We start from the raw sequence: 13,188 nt of genomic DNA, 5'->3' as shown, positions 1-13,188 counted from the left end.
TTATTATTGTGGTTCATGTTAATATTTTTATTCATTTTGTAAATTCTATGATATACTGTTAAATTAAGGAAAAGTCACGATTTCAAAAATACTAAAATGAGTATATAAATTAATAAATCAATGTTGGCTTGCCTGGCGGCGGCGTTTGGCGCCATCATGACCTATAGTTGATTTTGGATCGTGACAAGTAGCTTAATTAGCTAATCATAAAAGAGGTCTAAATCTTTAAGAGTTTTTATCCTTGAGGTTCAAATCGTTTAAAAAGACATGAAATGGACTCCCACAATGAGATAGCCCAACTCATTTTGGTACATATATAGCAGAAGGTAAAAATAAATAATAAAAATGCTAAATCATGTCCAGAAAGATGCACATGCACAAGTAGGCTGCCACATATAAGTTTGCTAGAAAGAAAATGCAAGGCAGCAGAGAAAGCAAATATGTAGATTGTTGAAGACAAACGTCTTGGGCTCACGTCTTATTGAAGACATAATAAGCAACTAAAAAAGTATGTCTATCTAATTGTTTAAACTTTTAATTAATACGATCATACAATTAAATATAATCATACCATATCTTGCAACTTAAACTTTTTAAAATAGTTGGTAAAAGGGGTAGCAAGTGGGCCGGTCTCGGGCCTGAACAGGTTAAGTAGGCCGGTCCCAAATTAAACTGGTCAAACGGTTCCGGGCCAAACGGTCTTTTTGTAGGGACCGGCCCGCGGGCTAAGTGGCCTAACGAATTTTTTAAAAAATAAATAAATAGAAATTAGATACAAAAGGATATTAAAAAAAAAATCTAAAGCAATGTCTTGTAAATTTTATTATAGAATTGTGATCTTATATAGAATATAGTTATATATATATATATATATATATATATATATATATATATATATATATATATATATATTATACTATATGTACCTCTTATATATCTTATATACTATACACTTAGTATATATATTGTTTAGCCACAAAAAACTACTGGCTTTTGATAAGTTTCTCTCCCCTCTATTCTATTGTCTTAGCCACAAACACAGAGTTTTGGGACCATTGCAAATCATTATTTAATATGATCTTTTAACAACAATTAATAAAGGTCTAGACATAACTTACCGGATGAACTTTACCATTAAAATAACAGAATATTTGAATGATGACAAAGATAGTTTATTGTATAGGTGATGATTAGAGAAAAATCGGACGGATAAAACAAAAGGGAGGTTAGCAACATCACCATATCTTATATTGATTTATTATAATTAAGTTTACAGCGAGATAATATATTATTAAAATAGTTACTCTGGGTTAAATGATTATTTTATAAATAGTCGGCGGCTATTTTTGACATCTTTTATATATATATATATATATATATATATATATATATATATATATATATATATATATATATATATATATATACTTTTTAGTAGTAACATGAAAGGACCAAAGTATGATACTTTTTAGCTATATATATATTAAGTGTATAATATATAAACTATATAAGATGTACATATAATATAGTATATATATATATATATATATATATACACTAAGTGTAGTATATAAGCTATATAAGATGTACGTATAGTGTATATATATATATATATATATAAGCTATATTCGATAAGCTATATATACATCTTATATAGCTTATATAAGATGTATATATAGTATAGTATAGTATATATACTAAATGTATAATATATAAGCTATATATATATCGAATATAGCTTATATATTATACACTTAGTAACAATAAAGTAGGCAATAGTAGCAATTATAGAAGAAAATTAGAGAGAGATTGTGATATATTGATGATTTTGTAAGAAAAATGAAAGAATGAGAGGGTATTTGTAGTTGAAAATAGCGAAAAAATGTAATTATAAAAAGTTTGGGGTACAAAAGTTTGGGGGGAGGGGAAGGTTAAATGGCTATTTTATAAATAACCAACGGCTATTTTTGACAGCCCAACGGCTATATTTTTTAATTTTTTTTTTTTTTAAAAATATAGCTGTTGGGACCGACCAAATGGTCCCGGGCCTTGCGGGCCCAAATCATAGAACCGGGCCTAACGGTCCGGCCCGTATGGCCCGCGGTCCCGGACCGGTCCCGGCCTGGACCGGCCCACTTACCAGCCTTAGTTGGTCATATACTTCTGTATATCCGATGCAAATATATCATCCACTTTTCCTTTAAAATTTTCACTAGAAACCCATTGAGTATTTGCCTCTTTATCATTTTTATTGCTTCCTTTATTAGGACATTTTTTTCACCGTTCTTCTCCATATGGAATACAATAGACGTAGCAGAATATTCGAACAAGTGCTGGTTAAGACGTAAGTGTGTAATCCTTTGATATGAAGTATCTAATCAAATATATATAGTGGACGTACAAGGAGTCTCAGTTACGGTATTTTATTATCCTGTCCTAAATAGTGGAGCAAAAAAAATTAAAATTTTGCTGTGTAGCTGGAAGGAAGAAGAAGGGTCGTCTTAAGAAAAGAATTTAGTGATTAATGGTGCCACCATTTCTTTGTTTCGAAAATATTCTCAATTATGTGAAGTTGATTTACTTTCTAAGGTCCAACCCTACTGATAACTATGTTACTTATAATGGTTATGTGCTTCAACAAGTAATATACTCAAGCATTTTGCATGAGATAGTGCAGTATAATAACATGCTTACTCTTGTTAAATGTTTATTGCTTGTTGCTAGGGGAGTATCTAGCTAGTTAATGTTAAAAGCAAAATGTTTTGCGGGCGTATCTAGGATTTTAAATTTATGGGGTTCCTATAACTATCTTAAATTAATGTATACAATATTATACAGTAATGAGGTTTCATCATGTACTTATAAATATTTAGATTTTTGAATATATAAATTTGAACAAAAACTATTGAGTTCACGTGAAACTTTATATTACTATATATTAACTTCGCCTCTTAGCTCAGCAGACTAACCAATATATAATGCTAGTAAATATTGAAGTGCCTGCAAAGAATAAGGAAGAAAAGCAAATATATAATACTTTCGTAACTAATTCTAAGTTAGCGTTTGGGCATAGATTTGGTTTGAAACTTGAAAAAAGAGTTTTTGAAGTTTTGTTGAAAAATAATTTTTAGAAATTGAAATTGTGTTTGGACATGCGTTGTATTTGAGAAAAAATTGAAGTTTTGTGAGAGGAATTTTTTTGACCCCAAAACTACATAATTTGAATTATTATTTAAAAAAAATGATCATATTACATGAACAAACAGTGTTTTCAATTTATTTTTGAAAAAAAAGGCCAAAATCTAGCCAAATGGGAGCTAAGTGTATGATCAAGATTCATGTCCCAAATGGAAAAGAATATTAACAAAAAAAAGGGCAGTAAAGAAGAGGTGGCTACAATAGGAGCGCGCAAAAGAAAGATGGAAAAAAGAGGAACAGGAGGGGGGAATAAGCAGCACAAGAAGTTATTATAAGTCAGCTCTTCCAGAAAGGAATATGGAGAAAAGTTAACCTCAGGTTTCTATAAATAGGAATGTCCAACTTTCATTTACTAGTTTAAGCTGCAGAAATTCTCTTTTTCTTGACATGACCTTTTCACCATCTTTAATTTGGTGGGCTTTGTGGTGGAGTCCCTTTATACCATAGGCTCTCCTAGAGGATCCATAACATTAGATTGGTAAGGTTCTAAGTGGACTCACGATATGAAATTTGTGATCGAACCTATAACTCGTCTGAGTTACTAGATTTGTAATAAAATATTTATATATATTTAATAAATTTTCTAATATAAATACAAAATCTAAACAAAAACTATTGAGTTCATCCGTACCGATACCTAATACTCTAGCTCCAACCCTGATTCTAATATAATGAAAATAAAACCACATCTAGGAAGTTCATGACCTGTTCTTACCTTAAATGCCAAAGGCCTTAAACCTTTGATAGCTTGAGAATAGCCAAACAAGTATAGATTCCATCTACTTTAATTTTCTTTCTGATTAAGATATATTGCAACTCCTGTAAATGCGCAAGGAGTCAGCTGGTTCTTCCCCCATTTCTATATTTTTTAGTATCACTTTCTTTTCTTAATTATTCCTTCTTACATTTGAATCTTTTTCCATCAGCTAGCTGTTTTGATAGTAGTAAAAATGCGAAGGCTCTTCTTACTAATATTTCAATGACCAATGAATTTAGATGGAGAAGCAAGTTCTATTAAACGTTCATGCTAGAAAATAACAAGTATAATATTTCATTTTCATTTTATATAACGCTCGTCTTTTCTTGTCTATTTAAACAAGAATCAATTTAACTCTCTTAATGACATGCTCTTTAGTCACAGAAAAATTATAACAAATTGAAGACATTAGTTATTAATGTTCTTTTCGCACTAAAAGTTTTTTTAAAATTTTTTATCTTAAATGTTTGTGACTAATCAAATATCATCATATAAAATTAATCTGGGAATATGACATTTTTCAATATAACTAATATGGTGCAAATTGCATACACTACGCAATAAATTTGTGGTTAGGGTCATATCATTAGCCTGTCAAATCATCTTTATCCCTCTTTCTCAAAACGACTTCTTTTCTCCCTTTTTTTTCGCCCCTCAAACAAAGCAAATAGACTATTCTCTAGCTGCTAATTAGCTAAACAATGACTTTAACTCGTTGTGCCCAGAGGAGAATAACCTTTATCTCTCTTCTCTTTTCTTTGTTTCCATCTTTAATTTAGACTTCTTTTTTTGGTTTTTTATCCCATATTCGGTATTTATTGGAGTTCGATTAAATTCAAATTTATAATAGGAAGTCTCACATTGAGAGTACGATGACTCCATACTCAGGATTCGAATTTGAGATCTTTAGTTAAAGATGAAAGAATATCATTCAACCACAACTTTTGTTGGTCCCATCTTTATATCTATATGTTCTTACTATATTTTAATCCATTTCCCACTTCCAATGATTTAAAGAAGCTATAGGATAGGTGCATTTGGACCACTATAAATATAGGTTTTGCAGTTCTATGCTCCATACAAATATCCAGCAAGAAACTAAACTATATATTTACTGAGTTACTACTAATAGTTTTCACTCAATCTATTTCCACTCTTTCTCCTCTTCATTATATTATATGGCTCAAATGACAGATCCCCTTGTGATTAGTAGGGTGGTTGGAGATGTTGTTGATTATTTCTCTCCAAGTGTTAAGATGTGTGTTATTTATAACCCCAGTAAGCATGTCTATAATGGGCATGAACTCTTTCCATCCTTTGTTACCTCTAAACCTAAGGTTGAAGTTCATGGAGGTGACATGAGATCCTTCTTTACACTGGTAATTAATTCACACTACTTCAATAGTTTTCTTGTTCTTATATTTTATTATCTATCTATATATATATAATAAAGGAGCGGCAAAGCCACCATATAAATGACAAATGTAAACTTTTAGGACAAAACTCCAAAAAAGTTGGAGTTTTAAAATTATTTTATATATAAAATAAATAAATAAATAAATAAACTATCAATTCAAATTGGGGAGTAGTTTCTTACTAATATGATAGCTATATCTATATCTATATCTATCTATATATGTAAAACATTTATATGATGCCAAGTGGCATAACCACTGATAAGATTTTTAAATTTGAATATGAATGAATTTTAAATGAAGTTCTAACTTCTTAAAAATAAACCCTAATATAGGTTACTATTTTTAGTAATGATTGAAATTATTATTAAAATATTTTGTTGAAAACAACATAGAGATAAAATTTGATTATTAAATTTATGTATTACAACAATAATAATTATTGAAAATATTGCTAAAATTTTCATGAAAGGATTCACCCATAATTATTAGTATAATAGAAAACTAAAAAATTATTAAGTCTAAAGTTCTAGATCTCTATATTTATAAACGTATAAACTGTTATTTTATTTTCTGAAAAAAGCAAAAATACTGAAGAGAAAAATGATAAAAATATTTTAAAATATGTAAGTCATGTGCAAATAATAAAGTGAACAAATGATGTAGTAGTATACTGAATAAGATATGTTTTTTTGTCATAAAATAAGTATATGCATAACTCATCTCAATAATTTGCTGACTCCATCTGAGTCAAAATATCTTCTAAATTCAAGCGAAGATAATTATCTATCGCATTATTTTTTTATCATTAATATAAGGCAAGACGAATCTATATCTCATATGGGACTTTTTAAATAGATACATCTTTATAAATGAACCACTTTATGAGTTTTATCACGAATTACAAGTAAGAATAACTTGAAGATTGAAAGAATTTTTGGATTTATTTAATTATAATATATTTTTATTCATTTTAAATTAATTTATATTTTTAAATTATTTGTAGCAACCTATATAATTATGATATTTGAGTATTATCTTATAAGTTATTTGATGATTGTCGTTTGATTTAATTATTGAACTATTACTACAGGGGACATAAGATGATAATTATAATTTTGTAGAAACATATGATCTAATGTGCTCAAATAAATTACTATCATACTTTGATATGACTAATATTCTTTAATAATTTTTGCGCATCGGGCGGGTACTAATACTAGTTCTTAAAAAAAGGGTAGCGCGATGCACAAAGCATTCCGCATTCACACAGGATCCTAGGAATTGGGCCGCACCCCACAGTCTACCCTAATGCAAACATTAGCGACTACTTTCACGGCTCGAACTCGTCACTTATAGATCATACAGAGACAAATTTACTGTTGCTCCAAGTTCCCTTTCTTATTTTATTATTCTTATAATTTCTATTCTTATATTGTTATAAATTATTTTTTTCTTTTTGATAGATCATGACTGACCCTGATGTTCCTGGTCCTAGCGATCCATATCTTAGGGAGCACTTACATTGGTATGTATCATACTATCATCAACTTTGAAAGCTTAAAACACTGTAAAGTTGATGATTCACACCAAGATTTTAATCGTCGTCGTGTTACTTCCATATAAATCAGTATCGAGAAGTATGTGGCCATCACTCCATCAATGACACCAAAATGAAATAAAGAATCCCTATATCAATACAATATAAATTAATCTTAAACATGAAGTTGACTTTAAAATGGATAAATTGTTTCCACTACTAAGCTTAGCGTATAAATTAGTCCTTTGACTTTCAATTTTGTATAATAATGCGAAGCTTTTTTTCTTGTAAATGCAATTTTTGTCCTTGAGGGTTTGCAACTTCTTTTTTAAGGAAAAAAGAAAGACTAAAGTTGTGTGACACTAAAACCAAGAGTTAGCTTAATACTTCATGGACACACGTTAGCATAAAACATATAACCGATATTCAAAATTACAAAAATGATAGAATCATAATTTTTGTTTCTATTTAAAAAGGAAGTAAGCCAAATTACTACTAACATAGTGGACTTAAAGGGTATTAATTTTTTGTTATTTTAATGATATCTGTTCATGACTTCTTGACTACTTCTACTCCTTTATATCAATCAAATTATAATTTACTTCGTTTGACTATCTAATTTACAGGGTAATTACAGACATTCCAGGCACTACAGATTCCTCGTTTGGTATGGAATAATATTGTATTCCTTTTTTACTTTTCTGCCTAGCATTTCTAAATAGAGTAGTCCGATACACGAAATATCTCACTTTACGCAGGATCCAGAAATAAAGGACCATACCCCAATTGGGTGTAATATAAGTAGTCATGGGCGCATGCAGTATTTTAGTGACGGGTTTAATTGCACTCATAATTTTGGACGCTTAGCATAAAGTAGTAGATATGTATCCATAACTTCAAAAATATAATAGGTTCAATGTTAAAAATTTCAAAAAAGATGAACTCATAGAGTTTAAATCATGATCCGCCTCTGTAGGCAGTCTACCCTAATGAAAGAATCAGTGGCTGATTTCACAATTCAAAACCGTAACCTATGAATCACATAAAGCCAACTTTACCATCGCTCCAAGACTCGCCTTCTTCTGCCTAACATTACTACTGCTAATAAAGAGAATTTTAATAAAACTACTAATGCTAATTATTATTCTTTGCTAAAATCTTCATCAGGAAAAGAAGTGGTGGGCTATGAAATGCCAATGCCTAACATTGGAATCCATAGGTTTGTGTTTCTGCTCTTCAAGCAGAAGAAGAGGCAAACAGTGAGCGCACCATTATCCAGGGACCGATTCAATACGCGGAAATACGCAGAAGAAAATGAGCTTGGCTCTCCAGTTGCTGCTGTTTTCTTCAACTGCCAAAGGGAAACCGCGGCCAGAAAGCGTTGATAAAATCAGAAATATTATAGTCGTATCTTTTATGTAGTAATGTAAGAGTTATTGCTAGAATAAGACCTTTTGGGGTAATGTTATTCATCATCTGTTGAATAACTAAAACTTCAAAAGAATGTACTTTCATAATCAAAGTTAGTGGCATGTAATATGACCATTCATAGTAATTATGTTTGATCTTACAATTAAAATAGCATGCGTGTAAATAAAGCTTCGTGTTTTTCTTTTTTCTCAACAGACAACGTTCTTTAGTTCGCTACATAGTCTTGTCTATCCATCCTAAACAGTTATCCAATTTGCGATTTGTTGGTCATACTGATTTTAGATGAATATATTCCTAATTTCAAAGTTACAATTATATATAGAGCAATTGATAGCCAAGACAGGATTCACTCAGGGAACTTTTCCAATTAGGTATCTTGAGCTTCCCCTATCTTCCAAGAAATGGAACAAACTGGATTGCTTTTAGCTGTTGGTTACCAAGAGAATCAAAACAGCATACTCAAAGCAACTTTCATATGCAGGCAGACTCCAAGTAATACATTCAGTTTTTTTCCTCATCTATAACTTTAATTTTTGGTGACAGTGTTCGTATTGCCTCAAGGTGTAGTGAGTTGATAAAATATGTAGAGAATACTTATGGGGAAGTACAGAAGAGAGGAAGAAGATAGCACTGGTGCCATGGGAAAAGATATGCTTTTCTAAGTAGTATGGTGGATTGAATGTTAAAGGAAGTAAATACTGGAATGTTGCTTCTGTTATGTAAAACTTCTTTGGAAGCTGATTGAAAAGAAAGAGTCTTTATGGGTTAAGTAGGTTCATGGTCTATATATAAAATCAGATGCAAATATTTGGACTCATAAAGTCCCATTTGACTGCAGTTGGTATTGGAAAAACTGAACTCTTTGAAAAATAAAATGCAAGGAAGGTATATGCTGGGACATTATACATTAAATAATAGAGGAGAATACTCAATTACCAGGAGCTATAATGTATTGGTAGGAGATTTAAATAGATTGCACACTGCTGATCTTATATGGAGTACAATTGCACAACCAAAGCACAGGTTCTTTATGTGGCTGTGGGCACAAGGAAGGCTACTTACAAAGAAGAGGTTGCTGAAAATGCATGTGCATGTGGATAATGTATACTGCTGCTTATGTGAGGCCCAAACTGTTGAGACACACAAGCATTTGTTTGTAGAATGCCACTGGTTAAAGATTGTTAGATCAGAGATTATACAATGGACAAATGTACAACTATAGGAAGGAGACATAGAGCAGACACTAGTAAATACTAAAAAGATACTCCTTCTGTTTCAATTTATGTGAACCTATTTTTTTTTACTCTGTGCAAAAAAGAATGACCTTTTTCCTTATTTGAAAACAATTTACCTTTATACAATGATTTATAGCCACACAAAATATATGTGCCTCATTTTATACTACAAGGTCAAAAGTCTTCTCTCTTTTCTTAAATTTTGTATCCAGTCAAATGAGTTTACATAAATTGAAACGGAAGAAGTACGATGTACAGAGTCCAAGAAAGTAGTTGTGGCAGCCAGTTTTAGAGCAATGGCCAAAAATTCGAAGCGGTTCAAAGGCATAATTGCAAATACTGATGAGGTAGTAGCAGGGGCATAAGTAGATTTTTTATAAGTGGTATCAATATTTATAGAAGAGCGGAGAATAAATAATATTAATTAGCAAGAAATAGTCTTAGTCCATTAGTTTTGTTGAGTATTAATTTAGAAGATCGAGGTCATGAGTTCAGTTCTAGATGTCACGACCCAAAATCCAACTAGTCGTGATGGCACATAACTCACTCGCTAGGTAAACCAACTTCCAATTATCCAATTTCAATAATAATAATTAAAGCAATTTAAGTGAATAAAGATCTTAATCTTATACAATCCCCAAGAGCTGGTAGTACAAATCATGAGCTTCTAACAATAGTATACAAAGCGGAAATGAAATAAATACATAGTCTTTTTGAATAATACATAAACAGAGCTTTTATAAATCTAAGGCTATCCTGAACAAGAGGCAGCTACAACAGGAACGTAGGTACATCTTCAAGTCCCGCAACCATCGAGCACAGTAACAGCAGCAGCCAACATCTGCACGCAATGTGCAGAAGTGTAGTATCAATACAACCGACCCCATGTACTGAGTAAGTAACAAACCTAGCCGTAGATTGAAAGTAGTGACGAGCTTCTACCAAGGTTGGATCCATAACCAATAGTCCACAACAGTCCATAACAATATAAAGCAAATATTACCAGAAGTAACTCAGAGATAAAATGTTCAGCCAAATCATGATTTCAAAAATAATAGTTCTTCCTTTCAAATACATCAGTGAAAACCCATATCGTTTGCCGAAATTGCCAAAAATATGAAAAATTTGAAAACAATAATTTCTCCCAAAATCTTTTCAATAATAAATAAGATATTTCATTTTCCTTCCGGATAACCCATGTAAAACAAATGTCTCACTATGCCCATCTGTAAAAAAATAATGTGTGAGATCATGAATGGTGTGATGTTGTACAGCATGAGGAAAAATACTTCTCTATGCCTGTATATCATATGTGCATGCCAATGCGATGCAACTCAGTGATAAAATCATAAACATCCCCTCGGGCAGAACATCACTAATATACAGCCCCTCGGGCAAACCTCACAGTCACTCATGCCTCTTGGGCATACCTCACAGTCACTCATGCCACTCGGGCATACCTCACTGTCACTCATGCCACTCGGGCATACCTCACAATCACTCATGCCTCCCAGTCACTCAGCACTCGGCTCTCAGTACTCGGCACTCAGCACTCGCACTCAGTAGGTACCTGCGCTCAGTGGGTGTGTGTACAGACTCCGGAGGGGCTACTTCAGCCCAAGCGTTATAATCTGCACGGACAACTCACGTACTGCACGAACAACTCACGTGCTGCACGAACAACTCACGTGCTATAATCATAAAGTATATAAAGCATGCTACAGGCGGGCAGCCCCATCCACATAATAATCCTCACAATCAGGCCCTCGACCTCACTCGGTCATCAATATCTCCAGTCTCTCGGGCTCACAATGTCATAAAAATAGCCCAAAAATGATGATGTGATGTATCAATAAATAACAACAGAAACTGAGATATGATATGCAATGAAATGAATATGGCTGAGTATGAATTTTTAATTTAAAACAAATAGTTCACAGTAATATGAGCTCTGTGGGTCCCAATAATACTGGCACATAACCTCAACATGATTTTTAATATACTTTTCAGCTCAATTTCTTTAACTCATAAAACCGCATAGAAAATGCCAAGATCATTTAACTACAAAATTCCACAGTAATAATTATGTCACAATTTCTATAGTGCACGCCCACACGCCCGACACCTAGCATGTGCGTCACCTCCCAACAATTCACGAAATACATATATTCAGGGTTCATACCCTCAACTCCAAGATTAGAAGAGTTACTTACATCGAACAAGTAGAATCCAATGTCGAGCAAGCTAAACAATGCTCCAGAAATCCCATTATGCGCGTATCAACTCCTGAATGACTCGAATCTACCACAATTAATTTGATTCAGTCCACACATTTTATAGGAATTAATTCCATATCAAAATGCTAATAGTATCCACAAAATCCGAAATTACGCCCCAAAAATCACCCGTGGGGCCCATATTTCAAAATCTAACGAAACTCACAAAATACGACAACACATCCAATTACAAGTTCAACCATACTAATTTCACTCAAATCCGACTCCAAATCGGTATTCAAACTTGAAAAATTCGTTTATGACATTATAGAAATTTGCTTCTATTTCTCTTGAAGATTCAATAATCTTACACCAAAAATGAAGATTGATTCATGGAATATAATCACAAGGAAGTTAAGAACACTTACCCCAAGTTGTGCGGAAAATTTTCTCTCCAAAATCGCCCAACCCGAGCTCCAAAATCCGAAAATGGGTGAAAATATCGAACCCTCGAATTTAAAGGATTCTGCCCAGCACTTTCGCAGATGCGGCCAAGAGGTCGCACCTGTGACCCTCACTTCTGCGGAAAACAACTCGCTTTTGCGAGAATAACATTGTCCAGCAACACCCGCACCTGCGGATACCATATTCCGCTTCTGTGATGAGCTTCGCATCTGCTCTTCCAAGTCTCGCATTTGCGTGCCCGCAAGTGCGCGACAAAATCCGCTTCTGCGGTCCATTCCAACCATGCCATCCTTCGCTTCTATGATCCACTGTCTGCATCTGCTGACTCGCATCTGCTGACTCGCATTCTTACGCAGATGCGAACACACCAGAATCAGCAGCCTTCAGCAGCAGCAACATGAAGAAGAATGATCCGAAATCAAATCCGAAACATACACGAGCCCCTCGGGACCTCGTCCCGATATACCAACAAGTCCCATAACATAACACGGACCTACTCGAGGCCTCAAAACACACATAACAACATCAAAGCGACGAATCACACCTCAATCGAAATCATTGAACTTTGAAACTTCAACTTCCACAACCGATGCCGAAACCTATCAAATCACGTCCGATTGACCTCAAATTTTGCACATAAGTCACATTTGACATTACGGACCTACTCCAACTTCCAGAATCGAAACATTTGACCTCTTAGAGAAAAATTAATAACTTAACCAACGTGCCAAGCAATAGTGTATGTCAAGTGGTGTCATTTTCTTCATGTTATTATTTTCGTACAGTATTATTACATATATCTCATAAAATTTTTTGATAAAGCAGTATTACATGACACCGCTTCGTTTCACATGTAGGACATATTAAAACGAAGCCACAGAAAGATTAGGTTCCCTTAGAATGTCTAAAATGGCACATAGTTGTAAGGAGT

At 32.9% G+C, this 13,188-nt stretch overlaps 1 protein-coding gene across 1 annotated transcript; it reads left to right on the top strand.

Moving 5' to 3' along the window:
* Positions 1 to 5,027: 5,027 nt before the first annotated feature.
* LOC104090975 (CEN-like protein 2) lies at positions 5,028 to 8,529 on the top strand. Its single transcript, XM_009596199.4, has 4 exons — positions 5,028 to 5,334; positions 6,837 to 6,898; positions 7,537 to 7,577; positions 8,078 to 8,529. The coding sequence occupies exons 1-4, from the start codon at positions 5,134 to 5,136 to the stop codon at positions 8,293 to 8,295; spliced, it is 522 nt and encodes a 173-aa protein (XP_009594494.1). The 5' UTR covers positions 5,028 to 5,133; the 3' UTR covers positions 8,296 to 8,529.
* The last annotated feature ends 4,659 nt before the right edge of the window (positions 8,530 to 13,188 follow it).

Source organism: Nicotiana tomentosiformis, chromosome 11, assembly GCF_000390325.3.
Source record: "Nicotiana tomentosiformis chromosome 11, ASM39032v3, whole genome shotgun sequence".
Taxonomy (NCBI): domain Eukaryota; kingdom Viridiplantae; phylum Streptophyta; class Magnoliopsida; order Solanales; family Solanaceae; genus Nicotiana; species Nicotiana tomentosiformis.
This window is presented reverse-complemented; position numbering and strand designations above follow the sequence as displayed.